Raw genomic sequence first — 16,100 nt, forward strand, 5'->3', positions numbered from 1 at the left:
AATAGGAAGAAGAAGGCTCTTCCTTTAAAGTACTAACATTGTAGTTTGCAATGCAACGGCCACAAATGTCTGTAGTTTCGTCAGCTGAAATCCAGGTAGTGCTGTCCTTGAGTTCATTGCGTATTTCTTCCAGAACATTTATGTAAACTGTCGGTATATAATTTTTACGCAATGTTGATTCATCTGGTATATTTTGGTTCAAACAATAGTTGCGTAGGAAAACTTTGAGGGTAGGGTTTGTAAGTTTGTGAAGAGGTATATATCCATGTGAAGCAGACTTATTTGGCTACCTTTGGACAAATCCCTGCTACTGCAACTTGCTATTGCCAGAGGTTGTTGTCGTGGTCCTTTCTTCTGCATTCGTGCGATATGATGACTTTTCTTGACATGGTGGTCTATTTGATGCTTTGTTTTGAACGTAACGTTTTTATCGCAAACTCGACAGTATAAAACAATTCTGACACATGTAAATGTTCCAGGATGGTCAGCTATACACGAAACGAGGTTTCTTTTTCCGTGCGGCATGGCGCACAACACGTTACATACTACACGTCGTAAAGACGTTCAGCTGTATACAAGTAAATAGAATGCTAAACTGAAACAATGGACGTGTGACTAAAAGCTTGCGTAGTTTAATTTAATTGTTGCCAACGCTTACGGTATGACAGCGGAGGGGATTAACCAGGGGCGCGTGCGCAGAAGCATTGACTCTTGTCTGCCTGTTCCTGTTCCTCTTCTCTAATGGCAGTGGCCTCTCGGTTAGCGATGGCAAGCAGTTCTAGGTCACGGTCAACCTGTGAGGCATCGCAGCTAGATGGAGCTGGAGACAGTCTTTTTAAATTTTTAAAATATTGTAAACATAGGGCGAAAGTGTGCATAGTCACTAGTTTTTAGTTTAAATATGACATAGAGCGCAAATGTGCATCGTCACTAGTTTTTAGTCCAAATATGCAATAATCGGTGAAAAGGAGCCAAATATGCAAATGCATATGCAACATGCAAATGCATATAATCTGGTCTCTGACTATAACCATTGCTTTCGGAGCGCATTGTTGGATCCAGTAGTATCGAGGCCTCAAGTAAAACACTAAGCGTCACTTTCACTGAGCAGGGAATTCGAAGTACTTGTTCTTATAAAAACTTATAAATTTTTAAATCCCTTATCGTGCTATGTAAAAAAATAGGCGACAAATAAAATTGTGGAACAACAAAAAAAGGCTTCAGTTAGAGAGCAAAATCTGTTAAATTGAAATGAATTTGTAGTCACTCATAGAAATTGCATTCGAACTGGAGAAAAATACTCAAATGTGTGTAGGCAAAACATACCACTTCGACTCCTCCATGAACCATTGCCGTGAACCGACTGGAGTTCTGAATGCTAATGTGTGGCCTTAAAACGAACTGGTGCGTTGGAGAGATAGAGAAATCGGCGGCGCTTAGCCTAATGCGCCCGTCGTGCAAAATGGCCCTCGCGCTGACAAGAAAGACAGCAATCGTCAGTTTTCCAGCAAGAAGAAACCGTCAGAGAATGAGGAAGAGACACCTTAGTCACTCAAGAGATTCTTGGCATACTGGTTAGATAAGAATGACACAATAATTAGCGTTTATGAGTTCTCACTTCTTATTAGGTGTTACAGCGATTTGTTTCCTTTCCAGTCCATGAACCTCATTGACAGTGGAAAAAAGTAAAGCTTTTCGTCAGGATTTTTTCAGGTTTGTATCCTGATTGTATTTATGTGGCCATTCTCATTAGATGGCAAGATAGAACTTACTATCTGGGGTATCCTACTTAGCTCAGGGAGTAGATATGAGATCGTTTGGCGGTTGGAATAAAAGGAATCTCTTTAAAGTACAAGAGATGAAAAATTGTTATTGAAAAATAGTCTAACTATTTGCAATACTTGTTAAAGTACAAGAGACAAAAAAAATAACGACGTATTCTAACTATTCACAATACTTGTTTGTAAACAATATCTTTCATTTCTTTATCTGGGGTATTTGTATACAAACATTTTGACTTTCCTACTCGACAGCAAGCTATGTATAGTTGACTTTGAGAGAAACAGGAGTCTTCGTGGTTGATGTCGCAATATTTTGAGGTTTATCCTTGCGCTTTGTTAACTGTTAATCAGTAGGCTAATTTGATTGGAAATTAGCTATTTGACGATCATCCTAGTACCATTACATAGTTTTGGTGAGTTGAGATTTCTGAGTAGTATGCTCGGAGATTCAGTTTCAAGTCGAAGACAGTGTAATGGCTTTCTGGTACTTGCAAAGAGTTCAGAAATTCTGTACGGGAATTTTCTTCTGAATATTAATGTAATATCGTCGGCAATATTATTTTAAGTTGCCAAAATTGTCCTTTCAAAGAGCCAGTCCGGATTGGTACAGTTGTGAACAATGTTTGGATAAATTTGGTCGATGAGACCGTTTTCAGTAGTGGCTGTTTTGTGGAAATCATTGTTGTGTTTAATGAGGCCGATCGTCAGGTTAGTAGGATATGTACCTTCACCTGTTTGTAAATGTTGTTGAGCAAAATATGCTTTTGTTTCGTCTTTCGATAGTTCAACTCTCATATTTTTTGTTAATCACAGTGTTTGTGTGTTTGATCAAAGATATGATTCTTAAGCATGAATTGATCACTTCTGCTGGTGCTGAATTGGGAATAACTGGAAGTGTTTGTCGAAAAGCTCCCGAGAGTATCATTAGACATCCTCCCATCGCTTCATAGTTTCCTCGCAGGTCATGTAATGTTCTGTCCATGGCTCCGACTGATGTTTTATGTGCCATAATGAATTCGTCTCAGAAGATATCTTTACCTTGCTTTAGAAGTTCACCCCGTCCACATGCTCTTCCGGTGTTACGTGCCGGGAATTGTTCTTAGGCTGTACTCACCACTAGTTGTAGTGCGAAATCATCAGTTCGTCCTCCTTCCGTAAGTGTGGCTACAGCACCGGATGGTGCTAGTGCAAATGAGACTTGGTGTCTACCACGTACTTTTTCCAGAAACAGATTTATTACAAACGTTTTCCCGGTGCCGCCTGGAGCAGCCAAGTAAATACACTAAAGATCTAAAAAAAAAAAAAAAAAGGCACACCTATCCAATGCCGTTTAGGATCCCGTCAGCACGCAGAAATGCCGCAACACGACGTGGCATGGACTCGACTAGTGTCTGAAGTAGTGCTGGAAGGAACTGACACCATGAATCCTGCAGAGATGTAGATAATTCCGTAAGAGTACGATGGGCTGGAGATCTTTTCTGAACAGCACGTTGCAAGGTATCCCAGGGTACACGAGTTGGCCTTCGGCTCCGAAAGCCCATATCGATGATGTTTCGTTAAATGATTAGCACGCTGACACTTGCTGATGGCCCAGCGTTGTAATCTTCAACAATTTGCGGAAGGGTTGCATTTCTGTCACGTTGAACGATTCTCCTCAGTCGTCGATGGTCTCGTTCTTGCAGGATCTTTTTCCGGCCGCAGCGACGACGGAGATAAGATGTTTTACTGGACTTCTGATATTCACGGTACAATCGTGAAATGGTCGTACTTGAAAATCCCCGTTTCATCGCTACCTCGAAGATGCTGTGTCCCATGGCTCGTGCACCGTCTATAACACGATGTTCAACGTCGCTTAAATCTTGATAACCTGCCATTGTAGCAGCAGTAGCCGACCTAACAACTGCGCCAGTCACTGTCTTATATAGGCGTTGTCGACCTGCCGGTCGTTGTGGCCGAGCGGTTCTAGGCGCTTCAGTCCGGAACCGCACTGCTGCTGCGGTCGCATGTTCGAATCCTGCTCGGACATGAATGTGTATGATGTCCTTAGGTTAGTTAGGTTTAAGTAGTTCTAAGTCTAGGGGACTGATGACCACAGATGTTAAGTCTCATAATGCTTAGAGCCATTTGAACCATTTGTTGCCGACCTCAGCGCCGTATTCTGCCTGTTTACATATCTCTGTATTTGACTACTTATGCCTGTAGCAGTTACTTTGGCGGTTCACTGTAATTCCGCCAGTGCTGTGGTCAGTCCGGTCCATGATAACGTTGTAAATTTCCTTTTGATTTTCATTGAGGAGTGGCTTGTTGTGAGCAATGTATTGAAGTTGTTCGTTGATATTTTAGCTTTTTCTCTTTGTAATTTCGAGGGGTATCACACTGATAGCATCTTTTAGTGATGTTTGCATCCCAAGCTGTACCAAGGTCTGGTTGTTTATTGCTATTCACCTACTAAAAGCATTTATCTTGTAGGCGAGCGAGTGTTTCCTTAAAGATATCGTCGTTGAATATGTTGGTCAGATCAGGATGAGCTTGTCGAAGTCGGTACAGTATGTCGTCACTCATACTCTCTTTGGAGCCCCATTGCTGTTTTGGATTCCATGGGTTACATGTCAGTAGTACGGCGAATATGTCTCTCATTTGTTGAGCTGGGGCTGTGAGTGTGGCTTCTTGCAGCGTTAATTCCTAGTGGTTGCCGTTCTCCAGGAGTTCTAAGCTTTGCCATGCTTCTCTGTTCACCTGGCATAGGTAGCCGTCAACATTATTGAGATCTGTGAGACTTGTTGATCCCCGTATTTCGTGTAGCAACATCCGGAGATAGAAACATGCGGCGTTGTTCTGTTGTACGGAGTATACTCGGCCTGGGGCCACAGTCTCCATGATTCCTGAATGATCTACTATATTTTTGTTGCTTTCTCTACGTATAGAATGTAGGGATGTTGACATATAGTAATGTTTTCGTGAATGGATCCGTTTGGCACAGTTGGTAAAGTGATGTTAATGTTGTGTCCTTAGGTGGTTCACTTAGTTGTTTTTCTGGCAACGACGAGTTGCATGTGAATGTTATGAATAGGTCGGGTCGTCCGTATGTAGGTCTTGGCATCTTCAGAGTATTCGTGCATGTGTCTCGCACTTCATATGTGTGTTAACGCTAAGATTACCACTGTTCCAATGTCGTCATGTTTCCGTCATTTATGATTGCGTCTCTGAAGTGGATATACTTTTCCGTGCATAGTTCTTTCTAATTCAGTCTCATGTAAAGTAAGCGTTCCGCTTCTGTTTTCGCATACATATATACCAAGAACTGATGGAATAAACGGTGATTGTTTCTACGCTTGTTTCATGCTGGATCTGTTTCATATTAAAATGATATGCGTTCTCTCTCTGCAGAAATTTTAGTGGATACTGCGTGTCTCTGCAAAGAGTTGTTCTTCTCTCTTCTTCGTTGTACAGTTATGTTTCCACTATCCTCAATTACGACGGTGACTTCGTCTATCTGAGGTGCATTAAATCGACATTCGTGTTCTCCATGTGATCTTTTGTTAAAATTCTTGCGGAGGTGCTTCCTGTGGTGGTAATCGAATTTTTCCATTCATGCGACAGAATCCTGGTGTTTCTCTACTGAATTATTTCGCCTTGTAAAATCTGCATATGTTGTCCGTTTTTCTGATTCGGTCATATTTTTGTTAGTTATATTCTTTCGTCGGGCCGCAGTGGAAAGCTTCACTTCTTTGGTTGTACTGTTTACTTGTTCTCGTTCACTCTTCTCGTAGGGTGATGTTTTCATGGCTGGCTTGAGTTCGCAATCTTTTATTACAAGATTGTAACGCAATTCTTGATACTTCAATCCATTCATTTCGCTGTTCTTCTGTTTCTCCGCTTAACACGGTGCTCATTCTTGTTCGTTGGGAACTTGAACGTGTTTCGCGCTCTTCGTCCATTTATGTTTTTGCTGTTCTTTTCGTTTTCCTCATTTTGCTTGAGACCTGGTAAGATCTCCTCGTCTTTTACGTTTGGGCATTGTCAAAAATGTAAATCAAATCAACATTTTATTAACAAATACACTATGTACACTTCGCACACTTTTCACATTTTATTCTTGATTTATATTCACTTTGACCATTCACAGCTCACTGTTATATATTCATTTCATATATTCATTTTACTGTTATTTATTCATGCACTGCACTACTTTTTCGGTTCCTCCTTTTGTCATTGACATGAAACTGACGTTCGAACCCACGCCGAGTCTTGCTTTACGCATGGGTAACCCGACCATTGGCGAATATCAGAACATACCAAAAGGACTTCGACTGGTCCACAATGTTCCACAACATTCCACAACATTCTAGAGTGATTGTACACAATAATCTGGGATGTTCCCGAATATTCTGGAATCTTCCCGAATGTTCCTGAGTATTCCCGAACATTTCAGAACAACCCGGGTCATTGTGGAATATTCCGGAACATTCTGGAATGCTCTGAAATGCTCTAGAATACTGTCCAATGTTCTGGAATGTTCTAGAAATTTCTTCCCAACCTCCTATCTGCAAAAGCGCGTCCTTCAGGTAAAAACGGGAACCTTTTTAGCATGAATAGGGGTAGAGGGCTACCACTATCTCGTAACGTATATATATATATATTGTTGCAGGATTGGATCCCAGATGCTATATATATACACCTAAGAGACAAGGAAACTGATACACCTGCCTAATATCGTATAGGTCGCCCGGGCGCCCACGAGCACTCAGAAATGCCGCAACACGACGTGGCATGGACTCGACTAACGTCTGAAGTAGTGCAGGAAGGAACTTACACCATGAATCCTGCAGAGCTGTCGACAATTTCGTAAGTGTACGATGGGCTGGAGATCTCTTCTGAACAGCACACTGCAAGACATCCCAGTTATGCTCAATAATGCTCCTGTCTGGGGAGTTTGGTGGCCAGCGAAAGTGTTTAAACTCAGAAGAGTGTTCCTGGAGCCACTCTGTAGCAATTCTGGACGTGTGGGGTGTCGCATTGTCCTGTTCGAATTTCCAAGTCCGTCGGAATGCACAATGTACAGGAATGGATGCAGGTAAGCAGACAGGATGCTTACGTATGTGTTACCTGTCGGTGCAATGTTTAGACGTATCAGGGGTCCCATATCACTCTAACAGCACACACGACACACTATTACAGAACTTCCACCATCTTGAACAGTCCGCTGCTGAGATGCAGAGTCCATGGTTTCATGAGGTTATCTCCATACCCGTACACGTCCATCCGCTCAATACTATTTGAAACGAGACTTGTCCGACCAGACAACATGTTTCCAGTCATCAACAGTCCAGTGTCGGTGTTCGCGGGCGCAGACGATGCTTAAAGCTTTATGTCGTGCAGTCATTAAGGGTACACGAGTGGGCCTTCGGCTCCTAAAGCCCGTATCGATGAAGTTTCGTTGAATGATTCACACGCTGACACTTGCTGATGGCCCAGAATTGATGTCTGCAGCAATATGCGGAAGGGTTGCACTTCTGTCACGTTGAACGATTCTCCTGAGTTGTCGTTGGTCTCGTTCTTGCAAGATCTTTTTCCGGCCGCAGCAATGTCGGAGATTTGATGTTTTAGCGGATTGCTGATGTTCACGGTACACTCGTGAAATGGTCCTACGGGAAAGTCCCCACTTCATCGCTACCTCGGAGATGTTGTGTCCCATCTCTCGCGCACCGCCGGCCGGTGTGGCCGTGCGGTTAAAGGCGCTTCAGTCTGGAACCGCGTGACCGCTACGGTCGCAGGTTCGAATCCTGCCTCGGGCATGGATGTGTGTGATGTTCTTAGGTTAGTTAGGTTTAATTAGTTCTAAGTTCTAGGCGACTGATGACCTCAGAAGTTGAGTCGCATAGTGCTCAGAGCCATTGAGTCATTGAGTCTCGCGCACCGACTATAGCACCACGTTCAGAGTCATTCAGAGTCACTTAAATCTTGATAAACTGTAGTAGCCGACCTAACAACTGCGCCAGACACTTGTTGTCTTATATAGGTTTTGCCGACCTCAGTTCCGTATTCTGCCTGTTTATATATCTTTGTATTTGAAAGCGTATGCCCATACCAGTTTCTTCAGCGCTCGTTTCTCCGTTAGGGGTACACAATCATTTTGACACTGGTGATTTTGGGAGATGGTGTTCAAACTGTGGTGTGATGAATTTTGCTTTAGAGGTGATTGTCGAAAACGTAGTCCTTTTATGCTAATTCGTAACTGGAATGTGCTTGCTAATAGTAGTATGACACGCCCAAAACAGCCAGGTATCTGATGATTAAAATTCTTCTGACAGTTGTACCGCTTCGTTGTATAAAATACTTTATTTATAAACTCTAAAACCAACGTTTCGGCCGTGTTACAGTGGCTTTCCTGAGGGCAAGACTAGGTCTGGTGGAGGAAAGGTGGCTCTATTTATTGCAGAAGATAGGTGTCAATAGGTTATAGCTGTGAAATTTTATTGCTCTTAGAATACGACAGAATAGTCATGACGAAAGGGGAGAGGGTAGGAGAGGAGCTATTGGTGGGCTAGTCGACTTGTCAGTGACTGGCGAGAGTCTTGGCTTCTGGTGGGCACGTGGTGTTCCTGGCGTGCGAGGAAAGACACTGACAGCTCCGCCATAGACGTTTGTTTCGGTTGTCGCGTCCGTGCCCGGTGAGGACGACGGAAGTCTGTAGCCATCCTCTCTACTGATGTTGTCTGGCTGCTTAATAATTTCAGTCGCCTGTCAGATTTTGCGTTGGCGTGTCCACGATTCTTGCACAGCACAGGGGCTTTCTGGAACACGATAGGCTGCCCATAGTCACGGTTGTGTTCCGCTGTCACCGATTTATTATGCTGTGCTAATCGCACATACTGTTTATGTTCTGCTACCTGATATTTGTGATTTGGTGAGCCTATGCCTATCGTCAAAGTACTTCACCTTAGGGAAGGGGGAGGGGGGGGGGCAATTAGATGGAGTGGCCATGGGCTGCCCCTCTGACCAGTCGCTGCGGATGTCTTCATGGAAGCTTTTGAACAAACAGCGCTAGTTTCTGCGCCGTTACGCCCCCGTTGCTGGCTACGGTATGCGTACGTCGCCTTCGTTATCTGGCCACACGGGGAGGCGGAGTTGGAGAGCTTCCTTCGGCATTTAAACAGTCTGCAAAGGAACATGCAGCTCAGTCACGAAACCGAAAACAGCAGTGCTTTACCATCTGCGGACGTGGAGGTATGCTGTATAGAACTGCGTACGGTGCAGTTGGACATAAAATGTACTGGAAGTCAACCCACACAAGTCGATCCTGCATCCACCACCACCCAGCTCAGAAGAGTTCAGTTCTGCACGCGCTGACAGCCCGTGCCGGTGGTAAATGACATTAACAATATCAAAGAGGATTTAAGGTAGCTTCTCCATACTTTCTGCGTCAACGATTACAACAACAACATTATAAGAAAGACGACCAAACCAAACCGCAACAAAACAAGAAAAGAGGACAAGGACGAGAAGCTCCCGCTAGTGCACTTACTATATGTGAAGGGCGTCGATGAACGGCTAGGCAACGTCCTCCGCCGACGACGTTTCAAACCGATTTTCTGCAGCAGCCATACGATCGACAACACGAAAGGTTCCAGCAAGGATGCAGACTATATGAACTACTTTGTGAGTGCGGAGAACAGTTAATCACAGCATAATAAATCGGCTATAGCGGGACACCTTCATGGCTGTGAAGAGCTTATCCTGTTCCAGGAAGCCTGCGTGCTGGCGAAAGAGTCGTGGACACGCCAACGCAAAATTCGACAAGCGACTGAAATTATTAAGCAGCTTGTCAAAATCAGTAGAGAGGACGGCTACAGACTTTCGTCGTCTTGACTGCCAGCTGTCCCTGGGCAACGGGCGGCGAGCGAATGCGAGGCGGACACCTCACCGGGTACGGACGCGACAGCCGATGCAGACGCCTATAGCGGAACTGTTAGTGCATTTCCGATCACACCAGCAAGAAAACGCGTCCACCAGAAGACAGGCGCTGATTCTCAAACTGTCACCAATCACTGACAAGCTGGCTAGCCCACAAGTAGATAGCTACTTTCCTGTCCCTTCCCCAATCGTCAAGACTACCCTATTATATTCTAGGGCCAATAAAATTTCATAAATGTGCCGTGTTGGCACCTATCGTTTGCAATAAATAGAGCCGCGTTTCTTCCATCAAACCCAAACCTGCTCGAGGAAGGCCGTTGTAATACAGCCGAAACGTTTGTTTCGGATTTTATAATTGAAGTATTTTATACAACGACGCTTTACAGCACCCACGATAATTTTAATCATCAGGACACTGGCCGCGGGAGTCTATGTAGTTACGTCAGCCAGGCATGACACAAATAATAGCTGCAGCTTCTGCGTAACAGACAATCAGCTTTTTTGGGTTGTCTATTGGTATCTCCAACACCAGATATTTCATCTTCCCCCTTAAAAAGAAATCCACAGCAGTGACGTCGAGTGAACGAGGTGGCCATGGTGATGCCCCCCCCCCCCCAATCTTTTCCTAATTCGTATTCAGTAGTTGACGCCGACATCATCGGGAAATTATGGTGGGGCCCAATTATACTGTAAACATAATCGTTGCATGACTGCTAGCGGGATATCCTCGAACTGTTCCGGTAGTAATTAATGGAGAAAGATGCGGTAATTTCATCCACCTAGTGTGTTCCCAATCAGACGGTTGTCGACAGTAACAGCCTATACATTTATTGTAAATCTCAGTTGATGATGGAACACACGAACTGGCCTTAGGATTTTCCAACCGACAATCTTGGCTATTGTGGCTATTGAATATTCCTTTCCTCCTGAATGCAACCTCACCAGCAAACGAAACACACATTTCGAAGTCATCAGCTGATAGGTCTTGTCTCTTTTGACACTTGAAGAGATGAATGTAAGCCTCGAATGACATTCCCTACATTGCCGTAGGATATATTTAATTCCTTAGCTACGTATCATGTGCTGGTGTTGGGGTTATCTTCAGTTCGCTGCAATACACTTTTCTCACACTGAACAGTTCGCACTCTACGAAGTCGACCATATCCCAATTGGTCTCGTGTAAGGGAAATGTGACATGATTTGGTAATCTCCCACCTGGAGAATGTTCTGTGTTCAGGTGCCTTGCTGCTCGACTGTTGCATTTTTGCTCTTCTACTTAAATAAGATGAATGTCAACTAACTCGGTTAGAGCTAACCAGTATCGAGGACCTGTAAATATTAGTAGAAACTCTCATGTAAACACAACATAACATAATGAATGATAATGCAACCGTTTATCCAGGGGCTTCCTAACAGTAGATATAACTTTGTTACACATAAAATTCCAGTGTCTGCAGGTTGCATACGACACAATAAAAACAACTGTTAGCGTTCGCTTACGGAAATTCCAGGATCAAAACCTGCAAGTCCACCTAGTGACACATAACAGAAGTGCTTTATTTAATCTACTGTAATGATACCACAAATTTGTATACGTATTTTCTGCACCATATACAGGGTGACAAAAATTAACGTACCAGTTTTGAAAGGCTCTAAAAAAAAGGACCTCCGTTCAGAACGACGTCAAACTGCAGTGGACTGTTATAGAAGAAGGGAAAAACGTTACGGAAAAAAATATGAGGGAAATTCTACCACTGGATGGCTCTGTTAAAGACGCGATGTGCACTGTTGTTCCTCACTTCGCGTCTGAGACTCTCCACAAGATGGCCACAGCGCAGGATCGCGCGCTACTAGTAAAGCTCGCTTTGAAGAATGGTGACAAGACGCCAGTAGCTCTGCAGAAGCTCCGTACAATTCATGCTATGAAAGAATGCGTTGTTCCGATGTCTGTCAAGGGAATGGAGCACATGATTACGAAATTCGGAAAGACAAGTTCTTTGGAAGTGCACTGGGGCAGACGAAGGTAAACAGTTGGTCCGACGTCAGTATAGGATGTGCCCACGGCATTGTAGAAGGAGTCGAACGGTTTATGTGCAGATATGAAGTGCACGGCTAAATGCCGAATCTTTGGACATGCCTGTGAGCACGGTGCATAAAGTTCTACGAAACATCGTGTATCGCTATCAATAGTAATCACCCATGTTCAGGAGTTGCTTCATGCTGACCTGTCACTTAGACAAACGTTGCTCTATAGTTAAATTAAACCAAATTCTTGTTGCTTTTTGGGTCGTTTTTGGCCTGAGAACGATTGAAATCCGATGTTATTGTAGCTTTTTATGCCGTATTTGGTCTGAGAATGATTGAAACCGTAATTCATTATTGCTTTTTATGCAGTCTTTTGCCTCAAGACAATTCAGAACCGATTTTCCCCATCCGACGTGATAGGACATTGCCGTGGTGGATGGGATCACCTAACGAACAGTGCCACACCTGTTGGATGCCAAACTTATGCTGCCGTGTAAATTGCACTGTACAGTTGTCTAATGTACAACTCACACTACGGCTATCGTACTGCACGTCATCTGATATTTGTAGCCAAATCCTTTTACGTCATCTCGCTTACAGCACCATCTAATGGGAAAATTTTCGTTGTTTTTCTTTTCTTGTTTTTGTTTCTATAGCGGCGTTCCCCCTTCTTCGATAATATTCCGTTCAAATGTGACGTCATTCTGAGCAGCGGTTCTTTTCTTTACGGTGTTTCGGAACTGGTACTTTAATCATAATCATCATGTGTATACATGGCGTTCGCAAAATAACCACGAATGCGTGGACACCAGCCTCCACTATCGTTAGTATAAAACCAATATTGTCTACTTAGTGCGAATACACTTGAAATGTAAACTTTCCATTTAAATTCAAATCTAATTGGGCTAAAATCTCACGCAGGACCTAGTCCATAGCACGTTACATTCCACATTCTGCTGTACATTCGTATCAGTTCCAGGTGTTCTAGGTGCCGTTTTCTCCGTTGGATGCAATACTGCACTCGCCTCGGCAGTGAGATAGGAATTCTTTGAAACACCTCCTTCTCATCTCATAAATCTCGACAAGGCTGTTCTGTTCGCTGCGCCACATCAACGGAAATTCTATAAACATGCTTTGGAGATTACAAGATTAAATACAATCCAGAGCTTTCAGGTCAATTGATCTCTGAAGCTCAGTACGTTCCAGTTTAAGAGGATCATAAACCAATGTCAGTCCACTGCACTCTTATACCAAGCTGAAAATTCTGCAGAATTTGTGACAAAAGGTTAAAAGAATTTCATTGACTTCTAAGTATGAAATCTATAACAGCACAAGCTGATTAAGGTGGGGACTATGGTGTCGCTTATAATGTGGAAACTACCTTTATCTACCCACGAAAATCAGTTACTAAAGATTAAGTATACACGTCATTTGACCTACGGCCAGACGGATAAGCAGCTCATTGACGAGAACAACTGGAAATCAATGTAATAAATTCAGAGGAAACCCCACAAAAAAGGAAGATACCAGAATCAAATATGGAACGGTGATGGTAGAAGAATGCAGAAGTATGTCGTCTGAGGAGAATGCAGTTAAAATTGCAGAATCTGTGGCAATCACTAGGGCAGGTGAATGACTATGCTGGAACGGAACACGAACGAGGCGAGATGACTAAGCAGGGAACTGTATACGTCCAGTCTTGAACGGACGTAATGGGACCAGTAGGACAGATAATACAGAAAACGGGATGGCGAATTATTGTGGGATGAAGGTGATGAACATGTGCAGCCAGCGGTAGAGCTCAAAATTTTCGATGTAAATCTAGAAGTTCATAAAGATTTGGGGAGCCAAGTCAGTGCAATATCTCAGAAACTAAACAATACATGGTTAGAACAAGGAATGGAGATACCCACTCTCCCACTAACGAAGGTTTCATTGCTGGTGTTGTGGGGACTGGAAGCAAGATTCCCAAGGAAGACATTTTGTTGCTGTTTAAATTAAAGGAGATAATTATGATGTTTAAGCCTGTCATGTTGGTTGAGATAGGACCGTCCGTAATGTTGGGTAGCCAAGTCAGTGCAATATCTCAGAAACTAAACAATACATGGTTAGAACAAGGAAAGAAGATACCCACTCTCCCACTAACGAAGGTTTCGTTGCTGGTGTTGTGGGGACTGGAAGCAAGATTCCCAAGGAAGACATTTTGTTGCTGTTTAAATTAAAGGAGATAATTATGATGTTTAAGCCAGTCATGTTGGTTGAGATAGGACCGTCCGTAATGTTTGGAACAGAGCAGATGATGAAGGAAAGGAAGAAATATTAGCATTTAACTCCCTACTGTCGGTGAGGCCATTAAAGACAGAGAATGAACTCGAATTGGGGAACGACAGGAAGGAAACTGACAGTACCTTTTCGCCTTGTGTGATTTAGGTTGACCACGAAAAAGTAAATATCAATGCCCGATACATGGGATTTGAACTAAAGTCCTCCCAAATACAAATCCAGTTTAGTAACCTCTGCACCAGCTCGCTCGTGTTCGTTTAGACTTTCAGAAAGGATGCTTCGAAGTGAGAAAAGATGCATAAGGAGGAGAGATTAAATTTAACGAAAGAGTAGGAATGGGAGCAGAATTGAGTATCGGAACTATGATAGCTTTACTGTATGATTACATGATGATGGCGTCCTCTTGGGTAAAATATTCCGGAGGTAAAATAGTCCCCCATTCGGATCTCCGGGCGGGGACTACTCAAGAGGATGTCGTTATCAGGAGAAAGAAAACTGGCATTCTACGGATCGGAGCGTGGAATGTCAGATCCCTTAACCGGGCAGGTAGGTTAGAAAATTTAAAAAGGGAAATGGAAAGGTTAAAGTTAGATATAGTGGGAATTAGTGAAGTTCGGTGGCAGGAGGAACAAGACTTCTGGTCAGCTGACTACAGGGTTATAAACACAAAATCAAATAGGGGTAATGCAGGAGTAGGTTTAATAATGAATAAAAAAATAGGAATGCGGGTAAGCTACTACAAACAGCATAGTGAACGCATTATTGTGGCCAAGATAGACACAAAGCCCACACCTACTACAGTAGTACAAGTTTATATGCCAACTAGCTCTGCAGATGACGAAGAAATTGAAGAAATGTATGATGAAATAAAAGAAATTATTCAGATTGTGAAGGGAGACGAAAATTTAATAGTCATGGGTGACTGGAATTCGAGTGTAGGAAAAGGGAGAGAAGGAAACATAGTAGGTGAATATGGATTGGGGGACAGAAATGAAAGAGGAAGCCGCCTGATCGAATTTTGCACAGAGCACAACATAATCATAACTAACACTTGGTTTAAGAATCATGAAAGAAGGTTGTATACATGGAAGAACCCTGGAGATACTAAAAGGTATCAGATAGATTATATAATGGTAAGACAGAGATTTAGGAACCAGGTTTTAAATTGTAAGACATTTCCAGGGGCAGATGTGGTCTCTGACCACAATCTATTGGTTATGACCTGTAGATTAAAACTGAAGAAACTGCAAAAAGGTGGGAATTTAAGGAGATGGGACCTGGATAAACTAAAAGAACCAGAGGTTGTACAGAGATTCAGGGAGAGCATAAGGGAGCAATTGACAGGAATGGGGGAAATAAATACAGTAGAAGAAGAATGGGTAGCTTTGAGGGATGAAGTAGTGAAGGCAGCAGAGGATCAAGTAGGTAAAAAGACGAGGGCTAGTAGAAATCCTTGGGTAACAAAAGAAATATTGAATTTAATTGATGAAAGGAGAAAATATAAAAATGCAGTAAGTGAAACAGGCAAAAAAGAATACAAACGTCTCAAAAATGAGATCGACAGGAAGTGCAAAATGGCTAAGCAGGGATGGCTAGAGGACAAATGTAAGGATGTAGAGGCCTATCTCACTAGAAGTAAGATAGATACCGCCTACAAGAAAATTAAAGAGATCTTCGGAGATAAGAGAACGACTTGTATGAATATCAAGAGCACAGATGGAAACCCAGTTCTAAGCAAAGAAGGGAAAGCAGAAAGGTGGAAGGAGTATATAGAGGGTCTATACAAGGGCGATGTACTTGAGGACAATATTATGGAAATGGAAGAGGATGTAGATGAAGATGAAATGGGAGATACGATACTGCGTGAAGAGTTTGACAGAGCACTGAAAGACCTGAGTCGAAACAAGGCCCCCGGAGTAGACAATATTCCATTGGAACTACTGACGGCCGTGGGAGAGCCAGTCCTGACAAAACTCTACCATCTGGTGAGCAAGATGTATGAAACAGGCGAAATACCCTCAGACTTCAAGAAGAATATAATAATTCCAATCCCAAAGAAAACAGGTGTTGACAGATGTGAAAATTACCGAACTATCA

General features: G+C 43.0%; 1 protein-coding gene across 1 annotated transcript in view; it reads right to left on the reverse strand.

The window, feature by feature from the left end:
- Nucleotides 1–1,352, reverse strand: part of LOC124606824 (solute carrier family 22 member 7-like) — a 95,283-nt gene extending 93,931 nt beyond the window's left edge. The window contains exon 1 of the mRNA XM_047138893.1: nt 1,327–1,352. Within this exon, the coding sequence (XP_046994849.1) occupies nt 1,327–1,350 (24 nt within the window). The 5' untranslated portion in view covers nt 1,351–1,352. The remainder of the gene's footprint in view (nt 1–1,326) is intronic.
- Nucleotides 1,353–16,100: the final 14,748 nt, after the last annotated feature.

Source organism: Schistocerca americana, chromosome 3 (assembly GCF_021461395.2).
Source record: "Schistocerca americana isolate TAMUIC-IGC-003095 chromosome 3, iqSchAmer2.1, whole genome shotgun sequence".
Lineage (NCBI taxonomy): Eukaryota > Metazoa > Arthropoda > Insecta > Orthoptera > Acrididae > Schistocerca > Schistocerca americana.